Raw genomic sequence first — 25549 nt, 5'->3', positions numbered from 1 at the left:
ATGATCTTAGTTTTATATCGAAAATTTCTGGCATTCATCTAAAGTTATGAATAAAAATTTCATAAATACAATTAGAGATGCAATTATGCAATAAATATTTTCATATGAGGGTTATATGTACCGTGCATGTAAATTACTTTAAAATTTTATACCACTAACACATTTTGCTCGACTATTTTATAAGATACTTTAATCGAATTTGTAGACTGATAATTTTAATAATATAAAGAAATTAAAAGGTGTTAACTAAAAAAAAGAAAAAAAACCAGGGTGTGTGCATTTGTATGAGTGTAAAAGATAAGTGGTACTTTATTCGTTCCGCAGTAGTTGAATCATTTTATCTTCTGCACTCGTTTTAGAAAAATAATAATAAATAGTTAAAATAGAGAAAATGTCAAATAAGAGGGTGAATGACTTAGATAAGACTCTTGTTTAACTTATTTTGTCACTTACTTTACTTTCTCTCCATTTTAACTATTTATTATTATTTTTTTAAAACCAGTGAAGAAAATTAAATGACTCAACTACTGCGGAATGGAGGGAGTAAAATTTTATTTAACTTTTAAATGCTGATATATTCTTAGCCTCTCATCCTATATCAAGACACACACATCATGTATTATTTTCCGATGCGATATAAATAGTAAATATATCGACAAAAGACTTGTCGATATATTTAAAATAGAATAAACACACGCCCGTGAAGATGCGACTTCTATTCACTACACGTGAAGAAAGAGAAATAAACCCATCTATATAATTGCCCAATGCCCATCTATATCACTTCGATTTTCTTTCAATAATATTTTCATACTATCATATTTTATAGTAGTATTTTAGTTTACCAACTCACACTATCAATGTATCAATAAGTTTGTAAAGGAAGTATGAAACATAAGAAATAATGTAAACAACTTTTCAAAATTAATCTTTGTAGCACACCGCGTGAACCGATATCAACTTACCATTAAACATTTTTAAAGGGCTTTGCAATTAAATAATGGACTAAAAAAACTTGGAATCTTATTCAATTCTTTTACCAATCTAAAAATGTTGCATTGATGATGGGATAATGATAGTTCAAATTTTAGATAAAAAGCAATTATGACATAGAACAGTTTGGACATATTATAGTGATCTCAGTCAATACATTTAAAACACACTCCAGATATAGTCAGTTAATGTATAGATAATGTTCGTAATCCATAATTAAACATGTAAAACACACTCCAGATATAATCAGTTAATATATAGATAATGTTCGTAATCCATAAACATGTAAAACACACTCCCCACTTATCATTAAATGTTGTAAAGTCAAAGAATAAAATCATGAATCCAGCTAAATTTAAATATAATCATCTTTCAATGACTTACACTAATTTTAATCTATAAAAGTATTTAAATTATATTAATATATAAACATCTACTATATTTGTAGATTTATTAAGTAGAGTTACAAAGTTGGAGGCAAAATCAAAAGAAAATTACATGAAATGGGGCAAGTAGGATTCAAACCCAGTTCACACACATTGCAAATTAATTAAATTCTTTCAATTTTACTACTTCAGCAACCCATTATATCATATACTCCAAATGCGTTCAAACTTCAAAGACCACAGGCTGTATGCATTTTCAAGCTCAATGTAATTTTAAAAACCCAAACATTATGTGTGTTTTTACCAATTCTATAAAAAAAATCCCAATATAAACTTGATGTGATAACATTCAACACACATTCCCTAACTTAAATACAATATTTTTTAATGAAAGTGAGTTCAATCATAATGTGTGGTGAATTCCAATCCTATAAGCTTCTCGTGAATCAAATGTGGGACAACCCTATTCTCAAACAAACTTCAATCAACATTAAAATCAGGCAACCAAGATAAGATAACTTATCCCTACCCCAAATTCCAACATTCACTCCCTCTTGCCTTCAATAAAAATAACTGCTGCCACCTTCTGCCAATGATTTCATTGCCCTTTTCCAATAGAATAATGCTATGCGGCCACATTATGGCCGGCCATAAATTAATTAAATAACAAAAAAATTGATTTTTTTTTTTAAATTTTTGGTTTAATACTACTTGATTTTACTTTTTTATCATCTTCATTATATGTTGCTCAACATGTTAGTGTTGCTCTTTCGTAGTTTTTGCTCAACTTATTACTACTGTCATTTCTTGATTGTTACTCAATGTATACAGTAATTTGTGATATTAATGTGTTTTACGTAATGGAATTCAAAGATAAGTATCAACTCACAAGTCCATTCACACACATAGAAGTTTATATCGGTATTTCTAATTTTTTTATACATGTAAATGGACTAAATTAACTCTTTATGACCGGCCACATTATGGCCATTTAGCATCACTTTTTCCAATATTACAAATTTGTCTAGATTGCTCTATCACAATACAATTGTTATAAAAGGAGCATTCCCATCTACTAGAGAAGTACACAATCACAACTAGTCAGAATGTCTGGGATTCTTACACTCATCCTGCTCACTTCCCCATTCTTGTCAGAAGCCAGGCATCATCCCCCCTCCGCCGCCGGCGAAAAGTTTTTTCTGCCGCCAAATCCATTGAATCCCGGTCTACTGCCTCCCAACCCCCTTCTGCCGCCTCCTTCCTTGATTCCTCCGGTCCTGCCTACTCCTCCGCCGTCGATCATTCCGCCGGTGCTGCCTACTCCGCCGCCCTCGTCGCCTTCCTTTCCCTTGCCCTTGCCCTTGCCGCCGGTTATTCCGGGTGTGGTTCCGTCTCCGTCGCCGCCGCCGCCAGAACTCCCGGTTCCTCTACCTCTGCCTCCTGTTCCGTTCCTGCCACCTGGGATTCCTGGACGCCCGCCGGCTGAGGTCTCTTCTAAGCCGTGATGATGTTGCAGCTATAAATGATGAATTAATAAATTTAGTTGCTTGGTTGCGTTTTAGCTTTGCTATGTTATCGTTTTATACGTAATTCTGAATTCTGATCGTACTATATTAGTCTTAATTAGCCATTTCAATTGTTTATTTAAAATATCATCTTTTACGTTTTAACTTATATGATTTCACTAAACTAAATATTTATTTTGATGAAATAATATTATTTTAAATATTGTCAAAAGACAATATTTTATAAAGAGATAAAACAATTTAAAAGAAATTTAATCATCATCATTTAATATTCCATTACAAACTTCACAAAATTGATAAGTATTTAATCCAATTTCAAGAGTTAATTAATTATGCACACTAATTTTTATTATGAGATCAATACATGATAGAGTGGTGTCATATAATCGATTAAAACCATTAATACAATATGTTTGTTCATTGAAAACTGTTAAACTATATACTATGTGTTGGGAAACGAAAAAAAAGTTTTGAGGTTTTTTTTTATTCTGAACAAATTTGAGGAAATAATAAAATTAAGTAAGCAGGTTTGTATGGTGTAAAATGATTATTCTTATAAACTCCATTAGCTTTAAACGATTAATCATTATTTTATATTGCTATAAAAAGTTTTAAAGTAACATGATTAATAAAAACTATTCCATTAGGTCCCATTAATGATATACATTTCATCATCGAACACTCGGCATTGTCAAATTTTGTGTCCGTGGCATTCGAATTATCGATTTAAATGAGAAAAAAAACAGTTAGTTTATAGTAGATTGGAAACAAGACTATGTTAATCATTTTTTTTTCTATTTACATGGATGAACAAAAATTAATGTCATTGACACGGAAGGAAAATGATCAATACAAAACTTGATCTCAATACAAAATCCAGACCAAATCCTGACCATGAGATTTGACAATCCAATGATCAATAATTAAACAAAAACACGGAGGGTCATTGTAAAGCAATTTTAGGTCATATTATAAACTTTGGGTTGAGGTCATGTTAAGATAATTTCATGTCATCCTTACTATAATGACGTAAAAATAAGCTTACAATGACCTAAAAATGACTTTTGTATGCTTGATTCTGCATTTTTGTATTAAAAATGGTTTTGCATGGATCAAAACCCTGACACGGAATATATATCAAAGTATCAAACTGAAATGGAATTATATCAAATGCTTCGTATGTTTAGTTAAAATATTTTGTACTGTACCAACGTAAAATGCTAATCTTATTTTATGAACTACAAATTCAAAATTAATTACACTTTCCATTTTCCAACTCAATTCTCAAGCTTCCCGTCTAAACCCTTACCACAGCAAAATTTCTGTCAGCTTTCTTCACTCACTTTCTGCGAATTCCTTTCGAGAAATCTCTCCTCACTCTCTAATTTCCATCGCGAGAGCTGTCTTCCGCTCTCCGATCAATTGCCTTCATGAACTTTTGTTGATCGCGCATTTGCACACCCTCCGGAGTGTCATGGCGGAGGAGATCGCTGCTCTCGTCGTCGCTCTGTCGTCCGACGATTTCTCTCAGAGGCTCCGCTCCGATGCGTCGGCGTCCGTGCTCCGAGTAGGTTTCCAGAAGCTCTATTCAATCCTCAGGCAGTCCGTGAGGCCGGTCGATTTTGATTCCAGCGGCGATGCTGGTAAAGGTGGCGGTAAGTTAGGGTTGGAGGTCTGGGAGCAAACTCGAATTCACGCTCTGGCGTGTGTCTCGATTGCTGTTGTTAAAGCAATCCGATCTCTGTCTGGTATGTGTTTTGGTAGTTATTACTTTAGCTTCGGACTTATAGACGTCTTTCGGATGAGTGATAATTGACTGTGGTTCTGTTGTATGCGGCAGTTGAGCAAGTAGAGCCTGTGGTTGTGGCGGTGGTCCAGCAGTCGATTGAATTCGCTTTGTGTTATTTGGAGAAATGGATTGGGAAAAGTGATGATTCAACTCTTCAGGTTTTCTCGCTACTTATTGAAGAGACTGATTTACTTCAAGTTCTGTTGTCATGCTGTTCTTATATGATTCCTGTTTTTACTGTTTTATTTTACTCAAGGCGCATGATTACTGTGAGACTGACAGATTTTCCGTGTTCTATGCTGTGCAACTTCTGGTGATTTGGTAGCGTTGTTTCAGTTCAATAATGCATTTTTATTTGATTTTAATCGCTTTTGGCTATAGATTCTCCTATGTAGCAGTTCACTATAAAAACTTGCTATTAGAAGGTTGTGCCCCCATTTGCAATTGCATTTGTCCAGTCTTTTGTCTGCTGATCTAATTATATTTTGGGATGCTTGGTATTTTGTATCTGTAACTAGTGAATGGTTTCAACAGATATGTGTGTTGTGGGCCTGTGGCCTTGTGGATGAAATCTATGCATAGAAGTGTTGGTTTCTGATCCTTGGTAGATTTCCTTCACAATGCTATTCGTTTGTCTTCAGATAATGTATTGCAGCATGGATATTAGTATTTGTTATTGGGTGTATTCGAGCGTGATCGGGCTTGTTAGAAAATAGGAGATGCGCAATTTCTTTAGCTCGCTCCAAATATGACTATACACTAGAGGTTCCATTTATGCACGTGATTTGCTTCGTTCATATCTACCAGTCATAATGCTCTTGGCTGGCCTGAGATTGTCTCAGCGGTTTCCTCATTTGGATCAATTATGTCTAGATAATTCTGAACCCCTATGCATGCCGTTGTTGATTCGCAGTTGGAATTCTTTTTAGAACTATAATTTCTTATTTTCTTAATAATACTGATTTAAGGTTTCATGCATTATATTCATGATACAAGTATATGATTGGGTTGAGTGCACTGTAGGATATAAAAACCTATCCAGCAAGTTGTTCATTCCCACTGAGGAACTCATTTGTTCTTTTTGCCCAATTGTTTTATTACTATATTTTTGTTTGTAGAAATATTCATATATCATCCTTTTTCTTTGTCTTACTTATCTCCCTCTTCCAGAATACAATGCTACAACTGTTGGAGTTATTGCTAGCTGATGGGGTGCAAAAGGAATCAGACATTTCTCTGTCATGTCCAACAAGCATTCCTGTGGACTTGTTGCCTAGTTCTGTTAATAAAGATGATGATGTTTTGTGGCAGGACAATGTTAAGTGTATGCTTCAAGGTATTGTTTCATAGAAAAGATAGGATCATAGTTTGTCCTTATCCTCTTTCACTGCCTTATGTGTCTCCTAATTTTTCTTTCTTTCTAAAGGGTCCATTTGCTCTCTGGAAAAAGAAGCAGACAATGATCTATTGATACAATTTATTTCCGAGTCCATACAAGTTGATCCTGTGAATCCAGTTGCACAGTATATTCCTTCCAATGCAAATAAGTTGACATCTCTTTCTCAGCATTGGGCTGTTATTCATCTCAGATGCAATCATCGTCTTATCTTACTTTGCAAAGAAGTTGTAGAACTTCCAGTGTCATCGGATGAAAAACAGACCAGTCTAAATTTGCGGAGAAAATTTTCAACTTGTCTAAGAATACTGAATTTGCTGGGAAGTGTTACTAAGAGTCATCCGATTTTGTACTCAGACAACCTTCTGTTGCATTCTGCTGCTTCCTTCATCGATATATTACCTATATTGTTCAGAACTGGTTTTGAGTTTGTAAATGCCAACACTGTTGTTGAAAGTAGTTATGAAAGTCTTGCTGCCCACATATTGGAGGAATTTCTTCGAGTAATGCAAGCAACTTTCTGTAAGAATTTTGTGTTCCAGAACATCCAAGCATGTGTGGCGGCTTCTGTTATGCAGAATTTGGGTTGTGATGTCTGGAGGTTTGATAAATATTTGCCCAGCCACAAACCCCCCCTGGCTTACTTTCCAAGGGTGGTTATTTTTGTTCTAAAACTCATTTCAGATATTAAGGATCAGGCTCTTCATTTCATTGAGTTAGATGATGCTGGGCTTCCAGACAGTCAATTAGGGCTCAATTCTCCTTCATGCCATGTCGGTTCTGAGAAAGTAATATTGTTGAAAAAGCATACTAAGGTGGACTTGCTTGAAATATTATTTCCATCATCAGTTCAATGGCTGGACAATGTGATGCATCTTCTTTTCTTCCTTCATTCCGAGAGCACAAAATTAGAGCCATTATTGGAAAGGTCATGTTCCAACGGGACGAAAGCTTCTACCACCTGTGAAGTGGAAAGTGTTGCTTGTCATGAAGATGAAGCCCTTTTTGGGGATCTTTTTTCTGAGGGTGTTCGCTCTGTTAGTTCCGCTGATGCGTGTGAGCAGTCAAATGCTACACACAGTTCTGTACCCGGTTTCAGTAATATGCCATTTCAAGCAGCAACTGAATTGCTAAGTTTCCTAAAAAATTGTGTATTTTCTCCTCAGTCACATCCACGGATGTATCAAAATGCAATTAAAGAGCTTAATGGCAACCATATTGATATTTTGCTATCAATACTCAACTGTCAGGTCTATTATCCTGAAGAAAGGACTTGTGATAATAATCTAATTGTGCATGAAGAAAAGAAGTTTGGGACTGTTCATTTGTATTGCTTTGAACTGCTGCAGAAACTTGTACTGCTTCAAGCTTTCCCTGAATCTCTTGAGGAGTCAGTTGTTGACAAAATACTGACAGTTGAGAATGGTGCGCATCTTTACAATGATCTGATGCTAGCTTTGCTTGCCCACATACTTGTTTGTCGAGAGGGTTCTTCTGGTTCTAGATTAAGAACCAAAATCTACCAGCTGTTTTTCAAATTTATTCATCAAAAGGCGAAAACAATTTGCTCAACAAGCTCTGATTTGAAAGATATTGTTGAAACTCTGCCCTCTCTGTTTCACATTGAGATTATGTTAATGGCTTTTCATTTGTCATCTGATGAGGAAAAGGGCGTGCTGGCAAATCAAATACTTTCATCATTTAAAGCTATTGATATTCCCTCGACGACTTCTGATAGTATGCAGTTGTCATGCTGGTTTTTACTGGTTTCACGGTTGGTTTTGGTACTGCGTCATATGATGTATCACCCGCGTGCTTGTCCATCATTGCTGCTGTTGGACTTCAGAACTAAATTGAGGGGATCCTCCGTGCTAAGCACACCTGGTTCTACTAACTATTGGTCATCCTGGCCAGCCACTGCTCTGGAGGATATAATGAATTCCAGTGGAACACAAGCAAACATGACTTTGCTGAATCAGTTAATTGATATTGCTCCCCTTCCAGCTTCTCTGTGTAGAGATTTTCCAGCAGTGGAAGGGTTTGGTTTGAGTTGGGAAAATACAATTGCCACTTTCTCACAGATTCTTAGACTTTGGAATGGTAAAAAGGCTGCCAGTGCTGATGAGCTTATTCTTGAGCGATATCTTTTTGTGCTTTGCTGGGATATTCCAAGTCCAACTGAGGGATTGTCTCTGAAACGTATGCAAGTTCCGTTCAGTGGTGTCAAGGTTCTTGATGTCTTAGATATGGAGAACTTTCATTTTACCAGTCATTTTATATTAGGTCAGTCCCACCCTAGCAATGACTACAGCACCATCCCAGGTGTTCTGTTAAATTTGCTTCAGCAGTTGCATGGTTCACTTATGCGGGATGATTTCGAGGAACTCGGGTGGGACTTCTTCAGGACTGGATCCTGGATTTCTTTTGTACTATCCATGCTTTCTACTAGCACCAAGGGACTCAACAATGGAAATTCACACCAACTAGAGGCAGCTAATCAACCAGATATCACTGATCTGGATGCTGAGTTTCTCGGGTTGACTAAACAATTTGTCTACAAATCTTTCACTGCTGATCAAATTGCGATGCTATTCAGAGTATTGTCATCTTTACTGAAGAGATACTTATGGGTTTATCAGATGGCTTTAGCTTCAATGTTCCAAAATGGGCTTCACTCTTCTGTTAATTTTTTCCCTCTTCTGCTTCTTGAATATGCTGGTTTAGATAACAACATGCAGGATGAATTTCCCCAAAAGTTGGGCACCAAACCATGCCTTCTCGACTCTCTTTATGAGCTTCCGTCGAGGTTAAGTAAAATTGTTGAAAAACTTGCTCTGGGAATTCGATCTAAAATATTCTGGGAAGTTGCACTCCATGGATTTCCCCTGCATCTTCAACTTCCAACAGAAATTCTGTCTTCATGTATCCTCAACATGAAAGGAATTATTGTTAGTCTTGACGGACTACTTGATATAACAGTTTCAAGAGGAGCTGATTTGGAGGAAAATGAGGTGATCAATGAAATTCTTGAATCAGTCTTGTCGATGAAGTGTGACAAGGTTTTTCAAAGTCTTGAGGGTAAATTTGATCACATTTGCCAAGCCTTGAAAATGGGTCCTGATGCTCCAGACTACATCAATTTATTCATTATGAAGCGCATGGAAGAATTTCTGCGAAGTATAAATAAAGAAAAAGACTTTGATAGAAGTATCCATGAATACATAGTGGTGAAGATGGTTAATATGGCCAACAGCCTAAAGGGAGATCCTTCAAGGAGCAGTATTTTCAAATTTTTTCTCTCTATGCAGGATACTTCTGAAAATAAGAACTTCCAGGAGTCCCAACGTGGAGATATATTGGTTCTGTTTGATGCTCTAGATCACTGCATTTCTGAATCTGTAAATATGAGGGTGCTCAATTTCTTTACAGATCTTTTGTCTGGTGATTACCCTGAAGTCAAAGTGAAGTTGCAGATGAAGTTTATTGGCATGGATTTGATTTCTCTATCAAAGTGGCTAGAGATGAGGTTACTGGGATCTCTTGCAGAAATACCTAGTGTTAACACTACAAAAGGAGGTTCAGTTTCGTTAAGAGAATCAACCATGAACTTTCTGACGAGTCTTGTGTCTCCCACTAGTGAATCCAAGCTGCAGGAAGCACAGATCCATCTACATCAAGCCTTGCTAGTTCCTCTGGAGAGTGCATTTTCTCTATATGATTTCAATATAGCTAAAAGTTATTACAATTTTATCATTCTGCTCTCCAAAGGGGAATTGTTGATTAAGTCACTGCTGCAGAGAACTATTGAGTTGATGGAGAAACTGGCTGATGATGAGCGCCTGATTCAAGGACTGAAGTATCTTTTTGGATTCCTTACAATGATCACCAGTGATTGTGGGTCTCCCACTTGCACCTTGGAGAAGTCCTCTGGGAAATCCCTTTCTAGATGTAGTTCAGGTTTAGGGACTTTGTCTTCTGGAACTCTTTGTTCAAGGAAAAATGCTGATGATTTGGTTCCATCTGCTAATCGAGCTCCAGCATCTGTTGACTGTGATGCAACTTCAGTTGACGACGATGAAGATGATGGGACCTCAGATGGTGAGTTAGGTAGCATTGATAGGGATGAGGAGGAGGATAGTAACACTGAGAGAGCGCTTGCATCTAAAGTTTGCACCTTCACTTCTAGTGGCAGCAACTTTATGGAACAGCACTGGTACTTCTGTTACACGTGTGATCTTACAGTCTCGAAAGGCTGCTGCTCCGTCTGTGCAAAAGTTTGTCATCGTGGTCATCGTGTTGTGTACTCCCGCTCTAGTAGGTTTTTCTGTGACTGTGGTGCAGGAGGTGTTCGAGGTAGCAGTTGTCAGTGCTTGAAGCCTCGAAAATTTACTGGAAGTAATAGTGGTGCACCTGAACGTAGTGCTGGTAATTTTCAGTCATTTCTTTCTCTTTCAGAGAATGGTGATCAGCTTCCTGACAGTGGTTCAGATGTTGATGAGGATTCGCTGATAGACCTAGATTCCTCTACCAGGTTATCTCTTCCAATTGAAGTCCAGGAAAGGATGCCGCTGCTGCTTGATGAACTGGAGGTTGAAAGTCGTATATTAGGGGTTTGCTCATCATTCTTACCTTACATTACTGGAAACAGAGACTCCAACATGATAAGAGATAAAAAAGTTTCTTTAGCAAAAGTGGAAGTGCCCCACTACAGTAACGACCTCTTACAATTGAAGAAGGCATACAAAAGCGGTTCACTAGACTTGAAGATAAAAGCAGATTATTCGAATGCAAAGGAGCTCAAATCCCATCTGACAAGTGGATCTCTAGTCAAATCATTACTTAGTGTCAGTGGCCGAGGTCGACTAGCTGTTGGTGAAGGTGATAAAGTAGCCCTATTTGATGTTGGGCAATTAATTGGGCAAGCTACTATTGCTCCTGTGACAGCAGATAAGGCTAATGTGAAGCCTCTTTCTAAAAATGTTGTTCGATTTGAGATCGTTCATCTTCTTTTCAATGCACTTGTTGAGAATTATCTGGTTGTAGCTGGCTATGAAGATTGTCAGGTCCTTACCGTCAATCATCGAGGTGAGGTGATTGATCGATTAGCGATTGAGCTTGCTCTACAAGGTGCATATATCAGACGTGTTGAATGGGTTCCCAGTTCCCAGGTTCAGCTGATGGTGGTGACAAACAGATTCATAAAAATTTATGATCTCTCTCAAGACAATATCAGTCCTGTACACTATATCACATTGCCTGACGATACAATTGTTGATGCAGCCCTTTTGGTGGCTTCCTGCTGTAGAATGTTTCTCATTGTCCTTTCAGAGTCTGGAAACTTGTATAGGTTGGAATTGTCAGCAAAAGCAAATGTCAGTAGCAGGCCTTTAAAGGAAATCATTCAAGTAGAGGGCAGAACTGAAACTGGAAAGGGCTCCTCACTGTATTTTTCACCTACTCACAAATTGCTCTTTCTGTCATATCAAGATGGGAGTTCCATAATTGGCAGCTTTAATCCAGATGTAACATCTGTGATAGAGACATCTGCAGTGCATGAGAATGACATTGATGGTAAGCTCCAGCCTGCTGGTTTGCATCGTTGGAAAGAGTTACTGGGTGGTAGTGGGCTATTTGTGTGCTATTCTAATCTAAAATCCAATGGGATACTTGCTATCTCTTTGGGACAACATGAAGTGCTTGCACAGAATTTGCGGCACACCGGGGGTTCAACTTCTCCTTTGGTTGGAGTTACTGCTGATAGGCCTTTAACAAAAGACAAAATCCATTGTCTTCTTCTGCATGAAGATGGAAGTCTTCAGATATACTCCCACATCCCTGCTGGGGTGGAGACCGGTGTAAATTTGATGTCAGATAAGGTTAAGAAATTGGGTTCTGGTATTTTGAAAAACAAAGCTTATGGGGGTGCAAAACCAGAATTTTCACTTGATTTCTTTGAGAAAACTGTCTGCATTACACAAGATGTGAAATTTACTGGTGATGCCATTAGGAATAGTGATTCTGAGGGTGCAAAGCAAACTTTAGCATCTGAAGATGGATTTCTGGAGGGGCCTAACCCTGCTGGATTCAAGGTAATGTTACTTCATTGTTTTGATTGGATTAAAGCATATCTACAGGTCTCCATTTTCTTGCTACACAAGTTTGCTTCTGTCGCGATCTGACTTCCCTCACTGTAGATCATACATAATGTTCATCTATTCATGCGTGCACTTGTTAACATGATGCAGTTGATCAATAAACGTAGTTTACTCCTTTTGAGTTGATCTGCATTAATTTCTGGCTACCCACTTGCATTCATTAGGAACAGTGTACGGGCTATCAGAATGGAATGTGCTCTTACAATAACTTCTAATGGTAGAATTATGTGAAAATATTTCCTAGAAAGAATAAAAATGATAATGGATTTACATTTTATGTGGTGTAGTTATTTGAAATATAGGATTTCATTGTATGATTAATCTAACTTGATCTACTGCTGAAGAAGCTGTGCATTTTTCATTTTACTCTCTCCCATGCTGATAGTTGTTTTTTAGTTTTCAGTTCTTTGCATCTCAGTTGTTCTTTTCTCCTTTTAAACTAAAATTACCCCTATCCGTTCAACTCCTCATTAATTAGCTCAAAGTATATTGATTCCCAAATGTCATAGTTTTTTCACATTCTTCTCCTCATTAATTAAGGTTAATTGGGGCCATTTTTTTTCTATTAATTTGTGTGTCAAAGCTCGGGAAGATTAATAAAATGAATGGGGCTTAGTATATATTTGTTGTTGTGGTGAACTATGACATGGACATTTATTTTGCAGTGTATGGCAACTAGTTGTATTGTAGCTTATATTTTCAATTATTTAACAATACCTTTCTTGGTTCTTTAGATAACAGTGTCCAATTCAAATCCTGACACTGTCATGGTTGGTTTTCGCTTGCACGTTGGTAACACATCAGGAAGCCACATTCCTTCTGAAATTACTATATTTCAGAGAGTCATAAAACTGGATGAAGGAATGCGCTCCTGGTATGATGTTCCCTTCACTGTTGCTGAATCACTTCTAGCTGATGAAGAATTTACAATATCTATTGGTCGAACCTTTAGTGGATCTGCTTTGCCAAGAATAGACTCTTTAGAAGTATATGGCCGAGCGAAAGATGAATTTGGTTGGAAAGAGAAGATGGATACCATTTTGGATATGGAAGCTCGGGTGCTTGGTGGTAATTCGTGGTCCATAGGTTCAGCCAGAAAGTCTCCGGCTATGCAATCTTCTTCTATACAGGAGCAAGTGGTAGCTGACGGACTTAAACTCCTATCTAGGATCTATATGTCTGGGAAACCTCAGGGATCCCCGAAGATTGAAGATAATAAAGTGGAGGGAAGCCACCTTAAATGTATGCAAGTACTGGAAACAATATTCGAGAGCGATAGGGAGCCTTTGTTACAGACTGCTGCCAGCCGGGTTCTGCAGGCTGTCTTTCCCAGAAGAGAGATCTATTACCAAGTAATTTCTGATATCTGATGTGATACTTGCTTATCTATTCATTTTTCACCAATCTTCGTTTTATGTGAGGTTTTTTATTCATTTGATTTATGTTGGCTCTGGATACTCTGTTCAGGTGAAGGACAACATGCGTCTTAGTGGAGTGGTAAAGTCTATAGCCACACTCTTGTCGAAGTTGGGAATGGGGGAGCTTGCTGCAGGGTGGATTATTGAGGAGTTTACAGCGCAGATGCGAGCAGTTTCCAAGATTGCACTGCATCGGCGCTCAAACTTAGCAAATTTTCTTGAGAGTAATGGTAATGTTTAATCGCCATACTAGATACATGCAATAATTTCGTTACTAGATTATCTACTCACTGTGCTTTCACAAGTTCATTTTATAATAAGGAGGGTATTTCATTGTGTATGGAGATGATTTTAGTTGCTCCCGGTTAAATCATATATAAGAAGCATTGCTTATTGTGTAGGTTCTGACGTAGTTGATGGGCTTATGCAAGTGCTGTGGGGAATTTTGGATGTAGAACAGCCAAACTCACAAACTATGAACAACATTGTCATCTCGTCTGTGGAACTTATCTATTGTTTTGCGGAGTGCCTGACATTACATGGAAAAGATTCAGGATTGCCATCTGTAGCCCCTGCTGTTACTTTATTTAAAAAGTTTCTTTTCTCTACTAATGAGGCTGTTCAAAGCGCCAGCAGGTACATTTATAATGAAAGTTGTGATTTGTGAACTGACTTAACCTTCGTATACTGCCCATGCACTTACATTTGCTACTCCCTTTTCAGCTTGGCTATATCTTCTAGACTGCTTCAGGTCCCTTTTCCAAAGCAGACAATGTTAGGTGCTGATGATGCCATGGAGAATGCAACATCTGTTTCTCTTCCTGCAGATGCTATAAATGCTACTAGTGGAACTAATCCAATTATGGTAGAAGAAGATTCCATTATTTCTTCTGTGCAATACTGCTGTGATGGTTGCTCAACCGTTCCTATATTGAGGCGCAGATGGCATTGTACTGTTTGTCCTGATTTTGATTTATGTGAAGCATGTTATGAAGTGCTAGATGCAGAGAGACTTGCTCAACCACATTCTAGAGATCATCGAATGACTGCAATTTCAATTGAAGTAGAGACATTCAGTGGGGACGGTAATGAAGTTCACCTGCCCACGGATGATTTAAGTGACGCTAATATGTTGCCAGTTGCTGCTGATGTCAACATACATGATTCAGATCCATCAATTCATGAGTTGGAGCCGAATGAGTCAGGGGAGTACTCAACGGTTGACTCTGTTACCATATCTGCATCTAAAAGGGCTGTCAATTCTTTACTTCTCTCTGAGCTCCTTGGACAACTAAAAGGATGGACAGAGAGTACTTCTGGAGTTCAAGCTATTCCTGTGATGCAGATATTTTACAGATTGTCCTCAGCTATTGGTGGTCCTTTTACTGGTAGTGTGGAGGTTGAGAGCTTAAATTTGGAGAAGCTAATAAAGTGGTTCATAGATGAGATTAAAATGGATAAACCATTTGAAGCCCGGACACGTTCATCTTTTGGGGAAGTGATGATACTTATTTTTATGTTCTTCACCCTTATGCTGCGTAACTGGAACCAACCGGGGGGTGATGTTACTGTATCAAAATCTGGTGGGGAAACAGATTCCCAGGACAAGACGACCATCCAGATCTTATCTTCCGTATCATTATCAAGTTCATCTACTTCTGACGGCCTAGAGAAAAGTGACTTCACATCTTCTCTGCATAGAGCGTGCAGCTTTCTTAGGCAACAGGTCTTTATTAATTATCTCATGGACATACTGCAGCAGCTTGTGCACGTCTTTAAGTCTCCCTCTGTAAGTGCTGAAACTCAAGGATCAAATACTGGTCCTGGCTGTGGTGCACTGTTAACAATCAGAAGAGAGCTCCCTGCTGGGAATTTTTCACCATTCTTCTCAGATTCATATGCCAAATCACACTGTTCAGATATTTTTGCTGACTACCACCGTCTATTGCTCGAGAATACTTTTCGGTTGGTTTACTGTTTAGTTCGACCTGAAAAGCACGATAAAGGTGGGGAGAAAGAGAAGACGCACAAGATTCCTTCTGGTAGGGATTTGAAGCTTGATGCTTATCAAGATGTCCTTTGCAGTTACATCAACAATCCACATACAACTTTCATAAGGAGGTATGCTAGGCGGCTGTTTTTGCATGTTTGCGGTAGCAAGACACACTATTACAGTGTACGAGATACCTGGCAATTTTCTACTGAAATTAGTAAGCTCAATAAACACATTAGTAAATCTGGTGGATTCCAGGGAACCATTTCTTATGAAAGAAACGTCAAAATGGTGAAGTGCCTTTTAACAATTGCTGATGTATCTGCAGCAAGACCTAGAAACTGGCAGAAGTATTGCTTGAGGCATGCAGGTGTCTTATCCTTCCTCATGAATGGAGTTTTCTTTTTTGGTGAAGAATGCATTATCCAGTCCCTGAAACTTTTGAATTTGGCATTTTACACTGGTAAGGATATTAATCACTCCTCACAGAAGGCTGAAGGTGGAGACGGAGGAATGAGTTCGAATAAGTTTGGGGAACAATCGCTTGACTCTAAGAAAAAGAAGAAAAGTGAAGAAGGAAGTGAATCTACATTGGAGAAATCATACATGGATATGGAACAGGCACTGACTGTCTTTACGGACCGTGGTGATGACTGCCTGAGGCAGTTTGTTGACACATTTCTATTGGAATGGAATTCAAGTACTGTGCGTCGGGAAGCCAAGTTTGTTCTTCTTGGTGCCTGGTACCATGGTAAGCAGTTATTCAAGGAGACTATGCTAACGGTTCTTTTGCAAAAAGTGAAACACTTACCATTGTATGGTCAGAACATCATTGAATATACTGAACTTCTCGCTTCGTTGCTTGGAAAAACACCAGACAACACCTTAAAGCAACAAAATGGTGAAATCATTGACAGATGCTTAACCTCTGATGTAATTAAATGCATCTTTGAGACGCTTCATTCGCAGAATGAACTTCTGGCTAACCATCCAAATTCACGCATCTACAACACATTGAGTGGTTTGGTTGAATTTGATGGTTATTATCTTGAGAGTGAGCCTTGTGTTGCATGTAGCTCACCTGAAGTCCCATATAGTCGAATGAAGCTCGAAAGTCTGAAGTCAGAGACAAAGTTCACAGACAATCGTATCATTGTTAAATGCACAGGTAGCTACACCATTCAGAGTGTCACAATGAATGTTCATGATGCTCGTAAATCAAAACCAGTGAAAGTGCTAAATTTGTACTACAACAATAGACCTGTAGCTGATTTGTCAGAATTGAAAAATAACTGGTCTTTGTGGAAGAGGGCAAAGGTATGCCATCTTGCTTTCAATCAGACAGAACTCAAAATGGACTTTCCAGTTCCCATAACGGCATGTAATTTTATGATTGAGTTGGATTCTTTCTATGAAAATCTTCAAGCATTATCTCTCGAACCTCTGCAATGTCCACGATGTAGTAGACCTGTGACTGACAAACATGGAATCTGTGGCAACTGCCATGAGAATGCTTATCAATGCAGGCAATGCCGTAATATTAATTATGAGAATCTGGACTCATTTCTGTGCAATGAGTGTGGTTTCAGCAAATATGGTCGCTTTGAATTCAACTTCATGGCGAAGCCAAGCTTTACTTTTGACAGCATGGAAAATGATGACGATATGAAAAGAGGACTAACTGCAATAGAGTCTGAATCAGAAAATTCTCATCGAAGGTATCAACAGCTCTTGGGTTTCAAGAAACCATTACTGAAGATTGTCTCAAGCATTGGTGAGAATGAAATGGATTCTCAACAGAAAGATTCTGTGCAGCAAATGATGGTATCTTTGCCTGGACCTTCCTGTAAGATCAACCGTAAGATTGCCCTTCTTGGTGTGCTCTATGGTGAGAAATGCAAAGCAGCCTTTGATTCTGTGAGTAAAAGTGTTCAGACTCTTCAAGGCCTCCGGAGGGTGCTGATGAACTATTTGCACCAGAAGAATGCTGATAATCATGCTGCAGCCTCGAGATTTGTTGTGCTGAGATCTCCAAATAGTTGTTATGGCTGTGCTAGTACATTTGTGACCCAGTGTCTCGAGATATTACAAGTGCTCTCAAAACATCCCAGTTCTAAAAAGCAACTTGTTGCTTCTGGCATTCTGCGAGAATTGTTTGAGAACAACATACATCAGGGCCCAAAAACAGCTAGAGTTCAAGCTAGGGCAGCACTTTGTGCCTTCTCAGAGGGAGATGCCAATGCAGTAGCAGAGTTAAATGGCTTGCTACAGAAGAAAGTTGTTTACTGTCTTGAACACCATCACTCCATTGATATAGCTATGACAACTCGTGAAGAACTAATGTTGCTTTCAGATGTCTGCTTCTTAGCAGATGAATTCTGGGAGTCAAGATTACGGATTGTCTTCCAGTTGTTATTTAAATCAATCAAGCTGGGTGCCAAACATCCTGCTATATCTGAGCATGTTATTCTACCTTGCCTGAAGATCATATTGCATGCATGTACACCTCCAAAACCTGATTCGGTGGATAAAGAGCCAGTGAGTGGAAAGCCAACTTCACTTCTACCCGTGAAAAATGAAAACAACTCATATGAATCTGGCTCTAGTGCAGTTGTGAATGCGAACCGATCTGTGTCAGAGCCGTCTGAGAAAAATTGGGATGGTTCTTCGAAGACTCAAGACATGCAGTTACTAAGCTATTCTGAATGGGAAAAGGGTGCATCTTATCTTGATTTTGTGAGGCGGCAGTATAAAGTTTCTCAGGCAGTCAGAGTCGGCCAAAAATCTCGGCCTCAGAGATGTGATTATCTGGCCATGAAATATGGTCTCAGATGGAAGCGGCGTTCTTGTAAGGCAGCTCAGAGCGAAATAAAATTGTTTGAACTTGGCTCCTGGGTTACTGAACTTATACTAAGTGATTGTTCACAATCTATAAGATCTGAGATGTGCATGCTAGTTAATCTTCTTTGTGGTCAAAGTTCATCCAGACAGTTTCGGTTACTGAATTTGCTAATGTCGCTGTTGCCGGATACTCTTTCTGCTAGTGAAAATGCAGCTGAGTATTTTGAGTTGCTCTTTAAAATGATAGATTCAGATGATGCTCGTATATTTTTAACTGTTCGAGGATGTTTATCTACAATATGCAAGCTAATCATGCGGGAAGTGAGCAATGTTGAATCTTTGGAGAGAAGCCTCCGCATTGATATATCACAAGGGTTTATTCTTCATAAGCTCATAGAGCTCCTTGGCAAATTTTTGGAGGTTCCGAATATCAGATCAAGGTTTGTATTCATCATGTTCAGTTTCCTTCCAATTAAATATATTATGTGTGTGTTTTTGCATACATTTATATTTGGTTAAGTAATACTTCTCCTATTTGGCTGTCAGGTTCATGCAAGAGAAGTTGTTATCCGATGTTCTTGAGGCGCTGATTGTGATTAGGGGATTAATTGTTCAAAAGACTAAACTAATTAGCGATTGTAATCGGCTTCTTAAAGATCTTCTTGACAGTCTTCTGCTTGAGAGCAACGAGAACAAAAGACATTTCATCCAGGCATGTATTGGTGGCTTGCAGGTTCATGGAGAGGATAAGAAAAGGCGCACTTCGATGGTATGTAATTGATTTATTTATCAACCCTTACTATGAAAATTCACTGAAAGAAACTTTTCTGACTATAGAGGATTCTGTGATATGGTTGCTACTTTTGTCAATCTTATGTTCATTCTTTACTAGGTTGATATTGTATTATCCTATTAGTGATTTTTTGTTGGGAGAAAACAAGTTCATAACAGAAAACTTGTTCTTTCACAAAAAGTTGCGCCTGAAAAAAATGCATCTTTTTTCTGAAAATTGCTTTATTTTACCATTTGTTATTTATTTATGCAAGAGCCCTTCTATTCCTTTCATTTCAAAATTATTGATTCTGTGCAATGAGCTAAATTTAACCATCACACTGTCTATTTCACAGTTTATTTTGGAACAGCTCTGCAACTTGATTTGCCCTACGAAACCTGAGCCAGTATATCTATTAATATTGAACAAAGCACATACTCAGGAGGAATTTATTAGGGGATCAATGACCAAGAATCCTTATTCAAGTGCTGAAATTGGCCCTCTGATGCGAGATGTGAAAAATAAGATATGCCACCAGTTGGACCTCCTGGGACTGATAGAAGATGATTATGGCATGGAATTGTTGGTAGCAGGAAACATTATTTCTCTTGATTTGAGTGTTCCTCAAGTTTATGAGCAAGTCTGGAAAAAATCAAATAGTCAGACTTTAGCTGCAGCCTCTGGGACAGGTTTTTTGTCTGTTAATGCTACCACAACAACCAGAGACTGTCCTCCAATGACAGTGACTTACCGGCTTCAGGTTGCCTTTACAATCCTCATTGTTTACACCTTTTAGCAACTCACCCCATGGTTTATTAATATCAAATGGAAAGTATTTTCTTCACAGGGCTTGGATGGTGAAGCTACAGAGCCCATGATTAAAGAAGTGGATGAGGATAGAGAGGAATCTCAAGATCCTGAGGTTGAGTTTGCGATAACCAGCGCTGTACGAGAATGTGGTGGTCTGGAGATTCTCTTGAGCATGGTTCAAGTACGAATGGATTTACACCCTACTAACCTTTTTTCATATCCTTTTTTGTGTATGTGTGTGTGTTTGTTTACTTTGTTTTGGCCCCTCCTTTTGGAGAGGGTGTTTACTGAATAGAAGTCTTGAGTAAACCTAAGAGTAGAAGCTTGCGCCATTTTATGTTTTAACTCTTTCTGGTCCTTATCCTTGTTAGTTCCGTTTTCTGGGTTTTCTAATCTTCCATCTACATGAACAGCGTCTGCGAGATGATCTGAAGTCAAACCAAGAGCAGTTAATTGCTGTGCTAAATCTGTTAATGCTTTGTTGCAAGACAAGGGATAACAGAAGAAAGTTATTAAGCTTGGGGGCTTTGGGTTTACTGCTTGAAACCGCCAGACGTGCCTTCTGGGTTGATGCTATGGAACCAGCCGAGGGAATTCTTTTAATTGTGGAGAGTCTCACTCTGGAAGCAAACGCGAGCGATAACATCAGCGTTACACCAGGGGTGTTTACAGTCTCTAGCGAAGATGCTGGTAACAGTGAACAAGCTAAGAAAATTGTTCTCATGTTCCTGGAACGATTATCTCATCCTTCAGGACTTAAGAAATCTAGTAAACAGCAGAGGAATACAGAGATGGTTGCGAGAATCCTTCCATACTTGACTTATGGAGAACCTGCGGCAATGGAAGTTCTCATTCAGCACTTTGAGCCTCATTTGCAAAATTGGAGTGAATTTGACCAGCTACAAAAGCAATTTGAAGACAACCCCAAGGATGAGAAGATTGCTCAGCAAGCTGCCAAACAAAAATTTGCTCTGGAGAATTTCATCAGGGTCTCTGAATCTCTTAAGACAAGCTCTTGTGGGGAGAGATTGAAAGATATCATATTGGAGAGAGGGATTACTAGAGTTGCTGTGACACACTTGAAGGTGTGTTTTGCGTGTGTAGCACAGGCTGGTTTTAAATCAACTGAGGACTGGGCAGCTAAATTAACATTGCCTTCTGTTCCGTTTATACTTTCTATGCTTAGGGGGTTGTCAATGGGTCACATGGGTACCCAGCGGTGCATAGATGAGGAAGGAGTTTTACCTTTGCTCCATGCTTTAGAGAGTGTTTCTGGTGAAAACGAGATAGGGGCGAAGGCTGAAAACTTGTTGGATACCCTTACTGATAAGGAAGGAACAGACAATGGGTTCTTAGCAGAAAAAGTTTGCCAACTAAGACATGCAACCCGTGATGAGATGAGGCGTCTAGCTCAGAAGAAAAGAGAACAGTTGCTTCAGGTACTTCTCATTTCTTTTGTAACTAATATTCAGTTTTAAGTAATGTATCTTTTTCCCTATCACAGCCAGGATGAATCTTGTGTTTCCTATGGAATTAATTGCATCAAATACGTGGCTGGTGCATGTAGCTTTAAGATTTTCCAAAAATCACATAAAATTAGAACTGTAGAATAAAACCAGGGATGATGTGCAGCTTATACCTTTACGTGTAATATTTAAAAAAAGATGATGATTGATGACTTAAAACCAGATGTGTGTTTGTTGTCAATAAGTTGTTTTTATTTACTTTTGGAGTCTAAAATATTACTTTGTGGTTTAAGGGGCTTGGAATGTGGCAAGTGACATCAGATGGTGGTGAGCGAATTGTTGTTGCTCAGCCCGTTCTTGAGGGTTTTGAAGATGTTGAAGATGAGGAAGATGGGCTAGCTTGCATAGTTTGCCGGGAGGGCTACCGATTGAGACCTACTGATTTATTGGGTGTCTATACTTACAGTAAGCGTGTGAACTTGGGTGGTGGAACTTCTGGAAGTGCCCGTGGTGATTGTGTTTATACAACTGTCAGCCATTTCAACATCATACATTTCCAGTGCCATCAAGAGGCTAAACGAGCTGATGCTGGCCTAAGAACTCCGAAGAAGGAATGGGATGGTGCTGCCTTGAGGAACAATGAAACTCTCTGCAATAATTTGTTCCCCCTGAGAGGACCCTCTGTTCCAACGGGACAATACTTGCGTTATGTTGATCAGTACTGGGACTATCTTACTGCATTGGGACGCGCTGATGGAAGCCGGCTGCGGTTGTTAACAAATGACATTGTTTTGGTAGGTTATTAGTCTACCTCTTGCTTTCTCTAGCCTTACTTAGGTTTAAGAGTTGTACTATTAACAATGTAAAATGTATCTGCAGATGCTAGCTCGGTTCGCCACTGGCGCATCATTCAGCACTGATTGTAGAGGTGGTGGAAAAGATAGCAACTCCAAATTTCTGCCTTTCATGATACAGATGGCATGGCACCTTTTAGACCACGACTCTTCTCAACGAAATAATCTGGCTAAATCCATTTCGACTTATTTGTCTTCCACAATTTCTCCTGGAACACAACAGCCTTCAAGCGGAACAGAGGAGACTGTCCAGTTCATGATGGTCAGCTCACTCCTTTCAGAATCATATGAGTCATGGTTGCAGCATCGGCGGGCCTTTTTACAGCGCGGAATATATCATGCATACATGCAACGTCAAGGTCGCTCTCCACAGCGTAGAGCAGAGTCGGGAGATGGCAGTGGGTCTGACGAATTATTTTCCAACATTCAGCCCATGCTTGTGTACACTGGGTTGATTGAGCAGCTCCAGAGATACTTGAAGGTGAGAAAGTCTTCGACGGTCCAAACACGAGGGGCGGGAGGGGAAGACCAAACCACTTGGGAGGTCGTCATGAAAGAGAGATTATCGAATGTGAAGGATATGGTAGCTTTCTCCAAGGAGCTACTCTCATGGCTGGACGACATCACCTCAGCCTCCGATCTACAGGAGTCGTTCGACATCATGGATGCCTTGTCCGATGTTTTAGCTTCTGGATATACCAGGTGCGAGGATTTCGTCAATGCTTCCATAAATCTAGGAAAATGACCATCTTGTTACTTTGTTAGCTCTTTTTTGTATAGTTACATTACATGTGCAAGAAACTGAGGCCACAAGAGTTTAATGTTGCCATTGCAGATTTGTATTCATTTATGGTCTAATAAATTCCCTTGCCTCTGTTTTAAATGTACATCCCAACCTTGCCAACTGTGACTATAAATGCACCCAGGTGTTTCAATGCTTACACAAACATAAAACCAACTTCCTTTATTTCATCAAATGTTGCAGAAAGGGCTTTCACTTTCAACTCGTTTAACAGTTACTCCTTCCGTACACGTAATCGTTTAATGAGATTTTAGAAATGTGAGTTGAAAAAGAAAAGAGAATGTGGTTTGCGATTGCAGTCAGTTACGACCCATTTATTCATTTATAGTGAGTAAAATGAGATTTTTATTGACGGATGAATCGAAATGAAAAAATGACTTCTATTACCGAATAGAGGGAGAAAGTTATTAAATGAATATGTACTTGTGTTTCTTTTAAATGATTTGTTTGATAACCATCAAAGTGCTCTTTTAGTGCCCTATATCTTATTTTTACTACTTCAACTCCTCCCATTCATTTCAAAGTCCCTTTCCATTGAATAAAGCAGCTAGAGAGAAAAGAAGAAAGGCACTTTGCAGAGACAATTGCATTTGGAAAGCTGACTAAACACTCAATTCCAAACCAAAAAATGTGTTCTGAGATTCATGATTGTAATTTTTCTGGATTGTGGAAAATTATAGTATTTATTCTTCACCTACACTTATTCCCTGGTGACACTTTCCTGTTTCTGTCTTTTTAAGTGGCCATTAACTAACACTAAGTCTAAATTGCCCAATTTTATCTTCCAACTATCCAATAAGTAACTCCACTAAGATGAAGACTTTTACTAGGTAAATTTATTTTTATTTTATTTTATTTTACAATAAATTAAGTTATAATTAATGTTTCGGGAGAAAAATCAGCTGGCGAAATTAAGTGCTGCAAAACAAATAAAAGAGTAATTAAGGATGTTGTCAGAGTACATGTACTACATGAACCTGTGTATCCTATTAATTTTTTTAATTTTATATGACATTATTATTTCATCAATTTCAAAAGGCTAATATTAATTGTTACAAACAAGTGTAGATTACAATATGGTATTGAAATTAAAAGAAGAATCTTGAGCTGAAGAAAATGTAGAAGCAAAAAAGCTGATGAGTAAAAGTTATATGACTCAACTACTACTCCGCTTGTGACATTTATATGTTTTATAGTATTTTGTTAAAATAATGAATCAGAGTACTTCTTTATACCCTTGAAAACATATACTGATTTTATTTTATGATAATGCTTGCGCATATATCCAAGTTAATACTAAGTACTTCTGATTGAATTTTAGCTAGTATACTAGGTGGTAATTTATTCCTTATTTATTAAAATGATACAAAACTCAGGGAAGCCTTTTGAAATCAATAATAACCACTTAGAATAAATTTAAGAGCGCATAAGGTTTTTCCCCTCCCTTTATTGATGTTTCACCTAAAACTTGACTTGGAATCAAACAAGACTCTTGCCCATCTAACCAGATGCACATTGATAGTTAATAAGACTACATACTTTTAAAAATTAATTAATACACTATTGGGCTGTTCGGTTTGCATGATTGTATCTCAGGATTAAATATATAGTGTGTTTGGTTCATGAGATTCAATCCCACAACTCAATCATAGATGGTTAATCATGGGATAGTTAGTCATAGCTAACCTACTCCAACTAAAATAATCTTACAACTCAATCCTATATTATATTTTTGTATTATTTTATCTAGGAAACCGATCACCACATATGTTTAATATGTACTCCCTCCGTCCCAAAGAAGATGGCACACTTAGAAGATGGCACGAGATTTTAGGATATGTTGTTTTGTGTGTTAAGTGATGAGAGAAAATATAATTTTATAATTGATGTGAGAGGAAACTTTTTCCAAAAGAGGAAATGTTACATCTTTTGTGAGACAAACTAAAAAGGAAATTGTGACATCTACTATGGGATAGAGGGAGTACATTTTAAATACTAATTCAAAATGTTAGACTCGATTGTGTATTTATATTTTAATTTATTTCTTTATTTTGAGTTAACCTCAGTTTGATAAGTTCTATTTAGGGTTATTTTCACAAGGTATAAAATTTGTATTTAGAATCAAATCTTCACAATTTAATTTCTCAATCATCTCATGACTCTCACTCATACTAATTCGGGTGAAATCGAAGCTCCGGTTGGCTCTGAAGAACATCCCGTTATAAAAACTACGTCATTTAATAGTATTTAAAACGATATTGTTAAAAATAAATACTTTTATTTCCCTTTCTTTTTTAAATATATCTTCTATGTGATTTAAAAAATATATAAAAGCTTAAAATAGGCAA

General features: G+C 38.1%; 2 protein-coding genes across 2 annotated transcripts; both read left to right on the top strand.

Moving 5' to 3' along the window:
- The first annotated feature begins 2485 nt into the window (after nucleotides 1-2485).
- Nucleotides 2486-2884, top strand: LOC121768702 (vegetative cell wall protein gp1-like). Its single transcript, XM_042165239.1, has one exon. It carries the CDS (start codon nucleotides 2486-2488, stop codon nucleotides 2882-2884), a length of 399 nt encoding a protein of 132 aa, XP_042021173.1.
- A 1303-nt stretch (nucleotides 2885-4187) lies between these two features.
- On the top strand, nucleotides 4188-23286 carry LOC121767656 (auxin transport protein BIG-like). The gene is made up of 14 exons (XM_042163987.1): nucleotides 4188-4653; nucleotides 4746-4852; nucleotides 5865-6030; nucleotides 6121-12179; nucleotides 12980-13597; nucleotides 13713-13893; nucleotides 14065-14299; nucleotides 14387-18937; nucleotides 19044-19266; nucleotides 19625-20029; nucleotides 20117-20260; nucleotides 20493-21518; nucleotides 21839-22339; nucleotides 22425-23286. Exons 1-14 carry the CDS (start codon nucleotides 4380-4382, stop codon nucleotides 23142-23144), a joined length of 15210 nt encoding a protein of 5069 aa, XP_042019921.1. The 5' UTR covers nucleotides 4188-4379; the 3' UTR covers nucleotides 23145-23286.
- The last annotated feature ends 2263 nt before the right edge of the window (nucleotides 23287-25549 follow it).

This window comes from Salvia splendens, chromosome 15 (genome assembly GCF_004379255.2).
Source record: "Salvia splendens isolate huo1 chromosome 15, SspV2, whole genome shotgun sequence".
Classification (NCBI taxonomy): domain Eukaryota; kingdom Viridiplantae; phylum Streptophyta; class Magnoliopsida; order Lamiales; family Lamiaceae; genus Salvia; species Salvia splendens.
This window is presented reverse-complemented; position numbering and strand designations above follow the sequence as displayed.

Bases quoted from the DNA above. Each gene is read 5' to 3' on its own strand.
- LOC121767656 (XM_042163987.1), top strand. From the start codon at position 4,380: ATGGCGGAGGAGATCGCTGCTCTCGTCGTCGCTCTGTCGTCCGACGAT. The intron at 4,654-4,745 runs GTATGTGTTTTG...TGTATGCGGCAG, and splicing joins AGCAATCCGATCTCTGTCTG to TTGAGCAAGTAGAGCCTGTG. The intron at 13,894-14,064 runs GTAATGTTTAAT...CTTATTGTGTAG, and splicing joins AAATTTTCTTGAGAGTAATG to GTTCTGACGTAGTTGATGGG.
- LOC121768702 (XM_042165239.1), top strand. From the start codon at position 2,486: ATGTCTGGGATTCTTACACTCATCCTGCTCACTTCCCCATTCTTGTCA.